The sequence below is a fragment of the Nematostella vectensis genome, chromosome 4 (genome assembly GCF_932526225.1).
Source record: "Nematostella vectensis chromosome 4, jaNemVect1.1, whole genome shotgun sequence".
Lineage (NCBI taxonomy): Eukaryota > Metazoa > Cnidaria > Anthozoa > Actiniaria > Edwardsiidae > Nematostella > Nematostella vectensis.
Genome location: NC_064037.1, coordinates 1,970,973 through 1,985,523, shown reverse-complemented (window position 1 = coordinate 1,985,523; position 14,551 = coordinate 1,970,973). Strand labels below are relative to the sequence as shown.

At 42.9% G+C, this 14,551-nt stretch overlaps 2 protein-coding genes across 5 annotated transcripts; one reads left to right on the top strand and one right to left on the bottom strand.

Moving 5' to 3' along the window:
• The first annotated feature begins 4,584 nt into the window (after nucleotides 1-4,584).
• LOC5509210 (voltage-gated hydrogen channel 1) lies at nucleotides 4,585-8,678 on the top strand. 2 transcript variants are annotated; one of them, XM_032378089.2, is made up of 8 exons: nucleotides 4,585-4,843; nucleotides 5,591-5,679; nucleotides 5,777-5,904; nucleotides 6,197-6,270; nucleotides 6,757-6,813; nucleotides 6,886-6,938; nucleotides 7,225-7,307; nucleotides 8,015-8,678. In XM_032378089.2, the coding sequence occupies exons 2-8, from the start codon at nucleotides 5,663-5,665 to the stop codon at nucleotides 8,140-8,142; spliced, it is 540 nt and encodes a 179-aa protein (XP_032233980.1). In that variant the 5' UTR covers nucleotides 4,585-4,843; nucleotides 5,591-5,662; the 3' UTR covers nucleotides 8,143-8,678. The 2 variants fall into 2 exon arrangements, with proteins under 2 accessions (XP_032233980.1, XP_001629734.1); XM_001629684.3 differs by having other exon boundaries at nucleotides 4,586-4,843; nucleotides 5,591-5,683.
• A 319-nt stretch (nucleotides 8,679-8,997) lies between these two features.
• On the bottom strand, nucleotides 8,998-14,261 carry LOC5509198 (required for meiotic nuclear division protein 1 homolog). Of its 3 annotated transcripts, none has more exons than XM_001629709.3 (12): nucleotides 14,126-14,261; nucleotides 13,230-13,364; nucleotides 13,030-13,138; nucleotides 12,613-12,688; nucleotides 12,486-12,528; nucleotides 12,290-12,390; nucleotides 11,725-11,831; nucleotides 10,818-10,882; nucleotides 10,310-10,386; nucleotides 9,926-10,046; nucleotides 9,523-9,639; nucleotides 8,998-9,258 (listed from the first exon to the last, which is right to left on the bottom strand). In XM_001629709.3, the coding sequence occupies exons 1-12, from the start codon at nucleotides 14,216-14,218 to the stop codon at nucleotides 9,217-9,219; spliced, it is 1,086 nt and encodes a 361-aa protein (XP_001629759.2). In that variant the 5' UTR covers nucleotides 14,219-14,261; the 3' UTR covers nucleotides 8,998-9,216. The 3 variants fall into 3 exon arrangements, with proteins under 3 accessions (XP_001629759.2, XP_032233979.1, XP_048582373.1); XM_032378088.2 differs by lacking the exon at nucleotides 14,126-14,261 and adding an exon at nucleotides 13,990-14,107; XM_048726416.1 differs by lacking the exon at nucleotides 14,126-14,261 and having other exon boundaries at nucleotides 13,213-13,323.
• Nucleotides 14,262-14,551: the final 290 nt, after the last annotated feature.

Below are 14,551 nucleotides of genomic sequence, written 5' to 3'. Positions count from 1 at the left end.
TCTTGGAGTCTGGATAGTCTTGCCCTGCACCCGGTGAACGGTTCCCCAGCCCGCGTATTTCCACTCGAGGGGAAGCCCGTTAAGGAACGCGTCGAGAGGAACCTCGACTACCGTGCCTTTGTATGCGTTGACCTTCTCACCCCTTTTGCCTGGCACGGGCACTGGCCGCCCTTGCTTGCGCTAACGATGCGCGACGCTAGGATCGGGGTCAAAGCGGATGGTTGCTTGCAATCGGGGGTAGTTTTTCCTGTGGTGCTCTACCAATCGCTGCTGAACAAGAGCCCCCATCTTGTTGGTCGAGCACACCCACATATCGCTTGGGTGGGCCTGCTCGATCGACATGTCGAACGCCACCCCATCCCACTCCTCTCGAAACACCTCAAGCTGTTGGGAATCTGGCTGACACCAAATCCGGCCCTTTATGTCGTGGAGCATGGAGGAGGGCGCGGCAGAGCCGCAGTCGCATGTACTGTACGGCTTTCCGCAGTCTTCACACAGGCAGCGGTAGTTGGACTCGAACCAGCGGATGTTCCCTTGTCCCCACTCCTTGAGCATATCGTGAGGCCCCTCTTTATCTCCCCAGGGCGGGACCTGCCCATAGTCGCCACAACACACTACCTGACACGGCCGCGTGGCGGGATACCCTAGGATGGCGCGTAGCACTTTGGTCTGTACCTTACAGCACTCGTCAATGATGATTACAACTTCTGCGAGACGGTCGAGTTTGTGCCCCAGCTCGGAAGGTCTCCACTCCTCAATCGGCTTCTCCGCTGGTATGCGGAGGTAGTGGTTGTTGCGATGGTCGTGGGCGAGGTCGTTCTCGGGGGTGAGCACCACAACGTTGCGGCCGCGGAACATGCTCACCGCCCACTCGGTCTTCCCCGATCCTCCTTGGCCGGCTAGATACATCTTTGCAGAGGTTGCGGCCACTAGATCGCACGGCAGACTCGGCGCAGTGCTTGGCTCCTTGGCCAAGCCCCCCGACTTCTTCGGACCCCAAGCCGCTTCGGGTCGCCACTCGTACCCAGGCTTCTTGTCGCGCCACTCTCCATACCTCGGATTTCGCTCCACGAGCTTTACACCACTGGGCACCGCCTTTGCGTATATGGCATCTGTGCACACTCGGAGGACGTCTTCGCGAGGGATCCGCCTCAACATGCGTCGCAACGCTATGTTTGTGTACGCCAAGACGAAGGCCCTGATATGGTACCATTGTGAGCGTCGGACACCGTCTTTGTATTGGATCAGATGAGTCCCGTCGGCATGCTTGAAGTTAAGTAAGTGGTCGGTGCCCGCAAGGAGGTTTGTCAGATACGCGGCTTCTTCACGGTCGCGGACTACGATCGAGGACTCGTCGCCATGGCGAGCGCACTTGCCTACGAAACGGACAGCGAGATCTCGACCCTCAGGATACTGCGAGTCTTCGCCGCCGGGGCGACACGCGATGGAGTGGGGGAACTTGATGGAGTCCTTTTTTCCGACGCTATACAGCACCTCCCTCGCCGTGGCCATAACGAGGTCACCCGATTCTAACAGGTCCTTGAACTCTGGCGTGGTGATCCAGCCCTCGTTTTGTTCCAAGTGCTGCCCTACCCTCCCGGAAGTGTAGGGGTGGCAGGCCTCAGAGAACTCCCACTTGGTCAGCTGAATGGCCCCGGAACCTCGAATGGAACCTCGCTCAATGGCCGTCCCACAACATCCGCGATACGATACACGTTCGTAGGGAAGCCGTATTTCCGTACCAAATCAATGGCGTCCGAGGCGCCGCCGGAGAGACTGTTCTCGCATCCTAGGTACGCCGCACGCATGTCGATGTGCGCATGAGGCTGCGCCCCTAAGTTTTCCTTGATATTCCACACTTTGGACTCAACCTGCGCCGCTCGCCAGACGTCCCTGTAATGACAGTGCGAACCGTTCCCGAGCGCTCCTCTCGGTGCCGCGCATCCTCTCCCCTACACGATTCGCTCCGCAGGGGCGACACAACCGCGTCTCCGACTGCGTCCCTATGCCGCAGATCCTGCACGGCACGGGGAGGGGGCTGCCCTTACGGAGCCTTTGGAGGTGCACCTTGCAGTAGGTGTCCATGCACCTCTGGCCGCACGTGTCTGCATGGCCGACCTTTAGCCACCCGCAGGAAACTTTTCCGCACTTCATCCTTCGAATGCTATGCACATGCTATATACATATATATATATATATATATATATATATATATATATATATATATATATATATATATATATATATATATACTACAGGACAGACGGAGGTCTAATTGCAAGGTTCCCACCCGTTTCTATGAAAGGCCCCAGTCCCGCTGCTGTCGATAGACAGCGGATTAATGATTGCTAACCATTGCTAATTATTTATCTACACGAAGTGGTCCCGACGTAGATTGATAATTAGCAATTATGAATCTACGCGGGGCCTCATCTGCACGAGACGGGGCTGGGGGGCTCGGAGGGGCGCGCCGCGCCTCCCAAGCCTAAAATGGGGTTGGAGGGGTCGGAGGGGCCCAGCGCACCTCCCAAGCCTAAAATGGGACTGGGGGGCCCGGAGGGGCCCAGCGCACCTCCCAAGCCTAAAATGGGGCTGGGAGGCCCGGAGGGGCGATTCGCGTTCTATGAAAGTCCCCAGTCCCCCCCATAACGCTTGTAATTTTCTGAGATAAAGAGCGACAAAGACATGTCCGAACTGACAATGTATACGTTTTCGCAAGCCGAACAGTTTCTTCCGGATTTCGATCTTGTCGGGACGATCCTTGGAGGCGATATAGACGGGATTAAACATCCAATTTGTTTTAAACAAGGAAAAAGAACCTTAAATATTACGATTCTAAGTGAAGAAGTCGAGAAGAGAAAGGACGACAAGCTACAACAGGATTCCGGAGAACACGAAAACCAACACGGTGTGGGCTGTTCGTACCTGACAAGGCCTGTAAGAAATTAATTTTCGAAGGTTGCCATATGTATGGTCCAATAGATTTGGGAAAATATATGATATTCAGCTGGAAGAGTGCAAGTAGTGAATTGATTTAATTGCTCATTAGAAATGCAAGGGATATATACGAGCTTCCCCGGGATGTATTTTTATACATCCCTTGCATTTATAATGAGCAATCAAATTCAATTCATCAGCCGGTTTTCCCTGCTGAATATCAAAACCCTCCCCGGGCTCTTAGCTAGTCGCATATTAATTAGGTTTGTACGTGAAATAAAGCCCTACAGAAAACAATGGAAACCGTGTCAATCATGTAATAATACGTCATAGAGCTTGCAGCAGGGGTTGCTAAGAAAGCACGGGACTCACACTCGTGGCCTCGTTACTTTAGTTCAGTTGCACCTTTGTAATAAAGTTTAAACAAGAGTCATACGACTTGTGGTTCTTCGTCCTGGTTCCTTTTATTCATAATACGCGTGGGTCACATGTAAAAAAAGGTTCAGAAATCAAGCCCAATGAAAACAATGCAATGAACTTCATTTTTCTATTATAAGTAATCATCCATGCATTGTCCATTGTTCTGGGGCAAAAAGCTTTCATCACAGTATATTTTTTGCTAAACATATTGGCACAACATATAGATTTTGAGGTAATTACATGAGACGTGTCAAAAAGCACATAAAGTGGCATAATATAATTGATATACAAGCGTTTTTTCTTTTCTTTTTTCCTCTCTTTTTTTTTGCTAAACGAAAAGGCATTACACTTTTTATATAAGAACGTCTAGTTTTCAGTTGAGGCTGGGCCGTTCTTATTTTTGGGACAATTTAAAGCTGAATATGTTCTTAACGATGTTCTTAAATTTTAGTGTATATAAGATAATCTTATAATTTATAATACCCAATGAATAATTAGGGAGAGAATTACACTAATGATCAATAGCAATAATAAGGTCATTACTATGTGCACAATTTGTTTCTGCATTTTAGAACGCATCAGGACTTAAAAAAGAGATTTTTTTCTGCTATCTTGAGCCTCGGCATGTTCTTAGCATATGCTTTCAAATTTGGTGGAATCTCAGTTCTGGACGTTCTTATAAAAATTCTAATAAAAAAAAGAGTGTATACTTCTAGTAAACAAAATTGTTATTAACTGAGAACTTAAATTGAAATTAAAGCAAGTGTTGATATCTTCAGTGTATTGTTTTATAGAAGTGTTTTTTCTCTGGGGTTGAATAATTAGCTCATGTAGATAAAAGCTAAGATAAGAGCTAAAAACACCTTTTCTCTAGTAAATCCTATTGTTTTAGGAACCAACCATTCATAAATTCTACGGGATCTTTTTCGCTCCCACGTTTATGTTAGTCAGCCAGATTCAATAGTCGTAAATATCAAATAGAAAGTATGATATTTGATGATCTTTCGATAAACAAATAATACACATTGTTAAGGGGGGAGGTGTTGGACTCGCACCCTCTTACTTACGTGCCTTGTACTTGCTCCCAAAAGTAATTACGACACATCTAGAAACGCAACTTTTTTTTTTCGTTAAATTTAGACCATTAGCGCTAACAGGAAGCCTCTTCGGTCGAACTTATTTCCATATGCAAAAACAACAAATCCCTGAGAAGCAAATGCCCCATTAGTAATTCCTAACACATAACAATGACAGTACATCCGGTATCAAACTACCATATGAACACTCGACTTCGCAAGGCGATGCGCCAATTTAAAACTCTCCCAACATTCCTGTAAATTGGGTTTCAGTGTCGAAATACACTGGTTTAGAGGGGCTTAAAGGGTATTTCTCTAAGTGAGGAGATCTAGACGAGTTTCGTTGACATGAGAGTTTGATTCCATAAGACAGGTGTACGAGGCAGCTCAATGGCGGAGAAAGTCGAGAGGTATGTTGCTCTACATTTAAAACGGTTTGATTTAAAATATTTCCAATTTGAAGAAGCGAAAGGCTTATTCTTGGGAATGGTTTATTTGAAAACGGTTTTGTTGGTTTCCGTGCGTTTTGTGCTGGGTTTGTTCGTTATCTGTATGAGTGGAAGACATCTGTCAAAACGCTTTAAAAAATGAAATTATAAATGAATTTTGCATTTAATCCTACTGCAATGTGAATTGTACTACTTTATTGTGAATAAGAGTAGTGGTGTTTTGTCAAGCTTGTGTGGATGCTGCGAAACATTAAATAGGTACAAAATTTATCACACTATAAATCTTTGTATAACATTTTCACAGCGAAAATACTCAAATGAAATCCGCCCTTTAAAAAGTGTCGAAAACTGAAGCGAAATTACTTCTATAGGTTATTTAGTCGAATAATTTGCTGAAAGTAATAGTCGCAGTTTATTATCGCAATAATATTGGATTCGCTGAGTAGAATTAAAGAATCAAGCTAACAACTACATTTATCGCGCTGGAGACTAATGGATTTTCCCCGGAATAAGAAAAATATGCAAATTACATGACGAAATTTAAACCGCACATAAAAAAAACGCGCGCACACTTGATGGTCGTAATAAACATTTATGGTTATAGCTCAACCTTATTCTCGCGGGTTTTTTAGTTCCGCGCTCATTCTTTTTTTTATGATCTTTATCATTTGAACATTTATGATTTTCTACTTCTGCCTTTTTTCAAAGCGTGGAGCAGACAGCCGAAGATGGCAAGCGACAGACGTTCCAAAACCTGAACCGACGCCGTAGCACGAAGGAATGGATGCAAGGGGGATGTGGGTAGGGGAAAGAATGGATGTGATGGGGTCGCTTTATTACCAAGCAAACTACGTATTGTCGTACCTAAACCTCTTGTAATGCTATTTAATTAAGAATTTTAAGGACATCACTTGGGAAAATGCTGACAGGGATCACGTGGCAGTTTACAATCATCTTACTGGTCCTCGTCGAAGTCGCCATCAACCTCGTTTTGATGTGTATCTCTCTGAATGCCATAAATGGTGAGTCAGATTTGTGTCTACATAAACAGCAATATCAGATGAGACATTTCTAGCTGTCGTATGATGTACTATCATTTGTGTGAATTGAATCGGATAAAGGTCTGATAGGTGACTAAGAGAATCTTGCCGAGCAATGGTTTGAGCCTCATGTGATGTAGTAGATTAGGTTTTTGATTACATTCATCCTCCTTTTTGGTGAATTTAAAATCTAGCTTTGTATCTAAGAAAGATAACTTTCGCTTCGCAATCAATTCACGACTTTTTAACACTAACGCAAGTCGTCCGCTTGTAGATAGCGAACAGCATTTTGCATCAAGGTTGCTCCACTTTGTCGGTATATCGATTCTAGCGATCTTTGCTTTAGAGGTAAGTTTTTTTCACTTCCGTTTTGCGTTTAACTCAAGAAAGAGGATTTCTAAAAATAAATAATAAAAAAATAAAAATAAATTTAAAGACCCCTAATCAGCTCCACCTCTGTTACTGTGGAAGTGCACCTTGATATGACCATCTAGAACTAGAGCTTTATAATTCATTTAACCAGATTCATTCTAAAATATCAAAAATTTCCCAGATTAGCCAATAATGCTCTCTTGGTATTTTGCTAGACAGACAAAATAGCAGCTCATAGAGACCCTTTACAGCCAAATCCGTTGTTGCGCGACCACACGGCGAATCCAAAATCCTTGTCTCGTTTTGGAATAGCGCGTAGTCAGACAAAAGCTTTGGGGGCGGTTTGTCTGGTTTTGATTGTTTGGTTTGATTGACTACGCGCTATTCCCAAACGAAAAAAGGAATTTTGGAGGTCGCGCAACAACGAATTTGGCTACAAAGTCGCCACTTCTCTCTTTTCAGGTGTTCTTGAAACTGTTCGCTCTTGGCATCGAGTATTTCAAGATCGAGAAGCTTGAGGTAAAGCTAGTGGGTAAATGTAGTGGTAGATGGTAACATTTTCACGACGTGCACTTTTTCTTTTTCCTGTAGATTTTTGATGCGGTCATAGTTATCACTGCACTGATCGTCGAAATCCTCCTAAGGTAGGGATCGATAAAATTAGCCGATTAAAATGGCATCACATAGCCACAAACAACTAACACTGAGAAACATAAATCGCTACTTAAAATAAGTTCACAGAAATTCCTTACAAAGTGTCGTAGCTAGGGAGTTTGGCGCTTAGGAAATCTATATGCGCCGTTGCAGAGATAATGGAGGGGAGGGAGGAGGAATTGTGTATTCTGAAATTTGCAAGACGGCTGCTTATAGTCGCAAAGAAATCTCGTAGCTTTGAGTAGTTGTATAATGAAGATGGTTCTCCATTTTTAGCGCAACACACACAAGCAAGGCTTGGAAATCGTTAGGGTTTGTTATCGGGTTGCGTCTCTGGCGAGTCTGCCGTGTTATAACAAGTAAGACGTCTATAAAACCACTAGTAGCCTAGAGATAGGAATTGTAAATGTTGTGGGGATGCGCAAGGGCAGGGGTAGGGAGGGGAGATTGAATTACACCTATAACATTTCATAAGAAACATAATCTTTGTGGTTCACTAAGTGGTTACCCTGTAAGTAAAGGCATAATCCTCCGAGTGGGCCAACGTGTCTTAAGGAACCTCTGAATCTACTAAAAACCAGCCATGAGTCGGATAGTGAGTGAGTCATTAGGGGAACAGGCGCGTACCCAGGATTTGTTGAGGGGGGTGCGCAGTCATAGGTATCATACGAAAAAAGCATAGTATTCTGAGATTCCTTAATAAGAAATGACCCACTTTTAGGCCGCCAAGGGGGGGGGGGGGGGGTGCACACCCCTTTGTGTACGTGCCTGTGGGGAACTCTAGAGGACGGACGGCAAACGAAGGTTCAACGTTTTCTCTTTGTGTAAAGTTTTGCTTAGAACAAATGAAAAAAGTAGACGCTTTTTGTCTTAAGAAATGTGCTAGCGTTGGGTTAACTGACGGATTCTTGGAGCGGAGGGGAGCTCGTTGAACATTTTTTGAAATGTAAAAAGATAAATATCGAGATGGATGGCCTACGAGTTATTCTGTCCCTTGGAACCTCCAAGCAGGAAATGTGCAACAGAGACATCAGTCTATATCCAACCTTTTCTTATCTCTTGACAGATATAATCGAGTTTCGTGAAGAGTTGTACGAGTTGATTGACGAGAGTGATGGACGAAGTAAGCGGCCAACAAGTAGCGCCACAGAGACATTGCACACCGAGAGGGAATCACTTCACGAAACCAAGTAGAATAAAACACACTACAAAACCACAGAGAGGGTACTTCACGAAACCAAGTAGAGTATAACACACTACAAAACCAAAGAGAGGGTACTTTACGAGGCCAAGTAGAATATAACACACTACAAAACCACAGAGAGGGTACTTTACGAGACCAAGTAGAATATATCACACTACAAAACCACAAAAAGAGTACTTCACGAGACCAAGTAGAATATAACCGCATCACCGCCATTCCTAGCCCCCCCCCCCCCTCCCCCCTCCCCCCTCCCCCCGCCTTCCAAATCGCTAAAAGGCGGCTTCAAGGCAATCATAGCATTTTTTCAGGACATGGGTAAAACCACCACTATAAGCACGACAAAAAATAATCTTAAAAGTGTAAGGGCTCAGATTAAATCGAAATCAAAGTTATATGAAGAGAGGAATTTATCAACAGATAAATGAATAAAAGAGATGAACGTATAACAGTAAAATAATTCAAAGATTTTGAAATATATAGACACTAGCTCTGGTGTACAGTGCAGAATAAAAGAAATATGGTCCAATAGTTTGCGTTCTAATATTCCCCTGGAAACCAGTTTTCCCTGGGTGACGACCGCACGTAAAGTGAGGCAAACTAAAATATTAGGGTGAGGGGAGGGGGGGGGGAAGTCTCCTCTTGTTCCCTTCCCTTTCTGTTTTGCACTCTCACAAATTTGTGCGCGTTCTAACTCACAGAAACGCTCGCTGCACAGTCTAAACCTAAAGGGGGGAAGCGAGACACATCTCAAAAGAGACTTATACCGAATAACAAGGCTCTATCGTAGTATCTTGAAACCCAGGAAAAAATCAGGCAGGGAAAGAAGAAAAGACGAAGCGTTATAATTTTACTTTCATACTGACTCCATTATTTTATTGGTGATGTATTAAGTCTGGTATCTAAATCACTGGCTGAATGGAATGCAATGCAAGGTGTTACAAGTTTCACCCCTTGAGTTTCTTGGTTGCATTGTTTGATTGTTGTATCGCTTCACTCATCCTGCTGTCACTTGTTTTCCTTCACTATAACGTCTACTAATAAAAAAGCATCCTTTGCCTCTGTCTTCACAAATGTGTCTCAACCAAGTGGACAATCTCGAACAACACCTAAAGATAGACGAAACCTGGTATGAGAAACGTATTGCTGTCACGTACTAGCTGTCATGCAATGGCTGTCACGTACTAGCTGTCACATACTAGCTGTCATGCAATAGCTGTCACGTACTAGCTGTCACACAATGGCTGCCACATACTAGCTGTCACACAATGCCTAACACATACTAGCTTTCATGCAGTGGCTGTCACATACTAGATACTACTGTCAGGCAATAACTGTCACATACTAGCTGTCACACAATCGCTGTCACAAACCTCTATTGCAATAAGTGCGATGATTCCCCACTCTAGGGTAAAGGAATGACGTTCACTCAGATGTGTCCGCAGCAAGTCTGCAAGCTCACTGCAGTGCGTCAGCTTCTCATTCATTACCTGTGAGGGAGCCAAATTTATAACAAAAATAAGCGCATCTTTAATAATAAATGCATCTTTTTTCCACATATTTTGGTTCTAAATCAATGTCACCTCAGTGATGTATCTAAACTTTGTTTGAGCCCCCCTCTCTTGCCCACCCCCACCCCCACAGCTTTAGTGCCAGGAAAAAGTGTCATCCTTCCTAAAGACTTGGGAAAGGCGTCCATATATTGGTTTTTGTTAGACCAAGAGTGACAGGGCTTTGCAAACGCTTTAGGTAATAGAGTGGCCTGCGTAAACTGACCTTGGTCCGTCTCCTGATGTCCATATAAGAACACATAGTGTCATACAGTCCCTCCAGAGAGTCCCGGTCCCAGTAGAAATCAGGTGTCATTAGGAGATCCGAGGATAAGTTGATTTTATACCTGTGTAAAACACAACGAAAGTGTAATATAGATTGAATTATCATAAAGAAATTCCATGCCACTAAATTTCACATTCTTGGAGACCCAGCAGACTTTTCAGGGCCCATTAATGGTTCTTCCATGACTTTCATGATGATGATTAAAAAGGTAATGGTTGTGGTGAAGATGAAGCCTGCTGGCCGGCTCTCCTGAGTTTCAAGATTCCTGTGAAAGGGGGAAAGAAAATAAATGTGATAATGAAAAGGGACCTATGATTCTATTACCTTAGAGAAATTAGCTCTCCAGTTTTCACTAGCACTTCATTTCTTGATAATTTTAATGGTTCCCCTTTACTTAATGCCTGTAAGAGAAGAGAATGAGAACAAAGTAGTTTTAATACCAAAAGTTTTTAATCATAGAGATACTCAATATTTGACCAAAATTCAAGTGTCCAAACAATATTACACAAGAAAAGAAAAAGAAGCTTACAGAGCAATAAATTTCCGAAAAGAAATACAAATCAACACAAGGATAAAATAGCATGCTTTTCATGCCTCTGTGAATCTGTTTTTGAAGAGTAAAAGACACTACACATTTCAACCTTCTGTTAAATATTTCCCTCTACCACACCTAAACAGGCCACATTTTTTCTAAGCTTGTCTGTAGTCTTCCAAGTATACTTCTATTGATGTTCATTCCAAATCAATGTATTAATCAAGATGTTACGTAATCTCCCTTTTATTGATATTCATTCCAAATCAATGTATAAATCAAGATGTTACATAATCTCACCTCTGGCACCCAGGCTATGGAGTCAATATATTTTTCCAGGACTGATTCCCACATACCAAGCTTAACTGAAAAAAAGAAAAATATCAAGTTGCATTTAGAGGGAAAACTAAAGGTGTGCTTTGCAGCAATAAACTAAGAAAAGTCACCACACGGTAATTCAAAGGGGGACTTAAAAGGTAATAGCTAGGGATGGGGAAAGGGTGATGAGAGGGTGGGGGGATGAGGGTGGGGGGATGAGACGGTGGGGGGGATGAGAGGGTGGGGGGGATGAGAGGGTGGGGAGGAAGAAAGGGTGGGGGATGACAGGGTGGGGGATGACAGGGTGGGGGGATGAGGGTGAGGGGATGAGAGGGTGGGGGGATGAGGGTGGTGGGGATGAAAGGGTGGGGGCTGAGAGGGTGGGGGGATGAGAGGGTGGGGGGGATGAGAGGGTGGGGGGGATGAGAGGGTGGGGGGATGAGACGGTGGGGGGGGATGAGAGGGTGGGGGGATGAGAGGGTGGGGGGATGAGAGGGTGGGGAGGAAGAGAGGGTGGGGGATGACAGGGTGGGGGATGACAGGGTGGGGGGATGAGGGTGGGGGGATGAGAGGGTGGGGGCAATGACAGGGTGTGTGCGGGGGTGGTTTGCTACCCATTGTACAGGCCTATATCTAGGATTTACTGAGGGCAGTGCACATTCGTGGACAATATACAAAAAAGTCCAAGATTTTGATTAGAAAAGACTGGTTTTGGATTAGGGGAGGGAAATATTAGCGTAAATTTGCTCTCTACCCCTCCCTGAAAAAAACTGGTTGAGGTTTTCAAAAACTTTCCATTGGGAGGTTACATTTTGCTGGGCCAACATAGTATCAGGATGGCCTGACCCATAAAAGCATTCCCTTACAATACACTTTATACCATCCTCACTTGATAAAGCCACTGCATGAGAGAATGCAAATTTTTCAAGTGGTTTAGTTTCTGGCTCTGATTCTGAATTCAGGTTGATCCTGCCTTTGACTAAACTTGTTGGTGACCTAAAACAACAGCAACATGACAAAAAAAAATACTGCTAACCACTAAATAAATATGAATACTTTTATGAATACTTTTCTTGGTCAACAATTATTACTTCTGTGTTTGATAAAAAGTTGTGTGATTCCTTTTCTCAAGCATCTGCTCACTATAGAAGACTCTGTACTTGGAGAGCAGGGGGTGGGCAAGCTCTAAAAGCCTGGCTAAACTAGGCGACGCGTCGCCGGAACATCTCCTAGTTTAGCCACCCAGAGAGACATTGTAGCACACGCCAAATTTTGTAGCAGTGACAAAGAAATGTTTCTCGGATAGTTCAGGACTCTACAAAATTTTTGCTTACTACATATTTCTGGTAGTGGCTAACAAGGAAACATTTGGGAGACATGTTGCATGCTACATGTCATGCTCGACATGTCGCCTAGTTTAGCCAGGCCTTATAGCAACAGGCCTGAATCCTTACCCTGAATATGTAAATGGAAGCTCTTCACTCTCATCTTCAATAGTATCCCTATTATATCGCCCTTCTTCAAACCGAGCTGTAAGTTTTCTGATTTTTTGCATCTAAGGAGTGAAAAAATTGAGTGATATATATAACTTTTTATTCAGTTTTCATTTTTTGTCAAGGTATACATAACAGTGGGAAACCCACCACTTACCTCACTTTGCTCAACATTCCAAAACACTAGTGCACCAAGCCACCTGGAGGATGCAAAGCATAAATATTAATTATTGACTAGGTGTGCAGAAGGGACAGATGAACTTGTGCTTTGTTTATCTTTTTACCTGAAAATAAAAACTTCACCAGTTGTTTCTGTTTTCTCATCATTAAAAATGCAAACATATAAAACATCCCGTGCATCTAGGAAATAAACAAACAGCACATTTATGAGAAAAACATACTTTGCCATTTTTAGGGATTTAATTATGTAATGTTAATAAGGTAGTATTTTGACAATCACTGGGTCATCTGCAGTGATTCCAAAAATCATAAATGGCATCAAATTGATGAATCATGAGGCCCATAGAAAAGAAAGAAAAAACTTAACAGTTTCTCAAACTAAGATGTTGTTTTTACATTCTGCTTATCTGCTTAGATAAAGTAAAATTCATTCGATACACATGAACCAGTGTGGATATTGATATGTGGATTCTCATGGGCAGCATTTTTCGAAAGGCTTAAATAACTGATGAGATCATTACCTTTAGGTAGGGATGTGACCTTGTAATTTTCTTGAACACTCAGTGCATCTCTAAGTCCTAGTATATTGTAACGCTCACTTGACGAATATGCAACACACAAAAGATCGTCCTAAAAAGACAATTCAGAATTATATGAAACACATATATTTGGTCAAATAATTTTGTGCACAAATCTCAATTGACCTTGTATGTTTGCTCACTTGTTCTATTGCAGGAGGTTGCTCTTTTGATAAGGACTTGATTCTGGGGCGTATCTTCATGGGTGGTTCTGGGAGTGATTTTCTGGTATTGGTGGAAGAGAAGCGACTTGTATTTCTAATGGAGACTGAGAGCATCTAATAAGAGAATAAGAGAAAAGTAAACAATGTCATATTTGAGGGCTGGGGGGTGGGGTGGGATGTGTAGGGTGCTCATCTAGTTAAGTTGGGACTCTACAAAGGACATAATACATATGAAAGAGAAAATCATTCCCCTGTCTACACCTACCAAATACAAGCTATTTATGCAAAGCTGATTCCTGTTTCTCCCTGTTTCAAATGTTAGTTTATTGGACTGAGAACAAGAGAGGGGGAGACGTAACATTTGCTCAGACCAATAAATGCTATAGAGATAATGGCATGATGATGATGATGATGATGTCATCTTTTTTCCATTGAAAGTCGGGAGTCAAATTTCCCTTCCAATCTCTATGGTAGGATGATGATGATGATGATGATGATGATGATGATGATGATGATGATGATGATGATGATGATGATGATGATGATGATGATGATGATGATGATGATGATGATGATGATGTCATCTCTATGGTAGGGATGATGCAAGAACCATGGACACAGACAAGAAACATGCCAGCCTCGATATAATAGATAAATTATGATTACACTCAATCCTATAACCTGAAATATTCTAAGAAACTTTTAGACCCATCCCATAAGCTAAACTCTAAAACTTAACTCTAAAGCTTATTATTGGTATATTTTCTCGAACCCTCCTAATTTCTAAAACGCCAGGTTGCTGCAAACGCATAGCATTAAAGCCACATATCCATTCCAATCACTGATCCACACACGCATAAATTTCAAAAGCTAACCATGGCAGCATTCTTGTGTGGCATGTGGTGGCTGTCGAGGAACTGTTTTCGTAGAAAAGAACAAGAAATATTGACAGCTTTGCGCGCCGCCATTTTGAACTTTGTATAAGCTGCTGGCCACACTGTACGATGGCTCAGCCATCGGGTGTGTAGGGGGTGTGTGCGAGACATGTGACACAAATGAATAATTTGAAGGTAATATCTTTGATTGTAATTATATGGTAATATTACATTGCAAACAGCAAATTTCACCGCCTACATAAATCTCCAGGGATTTCTTTTCTCCTTCTTAATCAAACACACAAAATCAAATGCTTGATTAAAGAGAGAATATGTCTTAAACTCTTTATCAAATTGTGATACCAGTATTTAAAAGAATGCTAGCTTCTGTAGCTATTGTGTGACTTTTTATTTTGAGTGCGATAT

What these genes read in the sequence shown, in the direction of transcription:
- LOC5509210 (XM_001629684.3), top strand. Translation starts at nt 4,824, where the DNA reads ATGGCGGAGAAAGTCGAGAG. An exon ending in TAGCGATCTTTGCTTTAGAG is followed by an intron (nt 6,271 to 6,756) that starts GTAAGTTTTTTT and finishes CTCTCTTTTCAG; the next exon opens with GTGTTCTTGAAACTGTTCGC. An exon ending in AGTCTGCCGTGTTATAACAA is followed by an intron (nt 7,308 to 8,014) that starts GTAAGACGTCTA and finishes ATCTCTTGACAG; the next exon opens with ATATAATCGAGTTTCGTGAA.
- LOC5509198 (XM_001629709.3), bottom strand. Translation starts at nt 14,218, where the DNA reads ATGGCGGCGCGCAAAGCTGTCAATATTTCTTGTTCTTTTCTACGAAAA. An exon ending in GGTGAAGTTTTTATTTTCAG is followed by an intron (nt 12,529 to 12,612) that starts GTAAAAAGATAA and finishes TGCATCCTCCAG; the next exon opens with GTGGCTTGGTGCACTAGTGT. An exon ending in GGAATGTTGAGCAAAGTGAG is followed by an intron (nt 12,391 to 12,485) that starts GTAAGTGGTGGG and finishes TTCACTCCTTAG; the next exon opens with ATGCAAAAAATCAGAAAACT.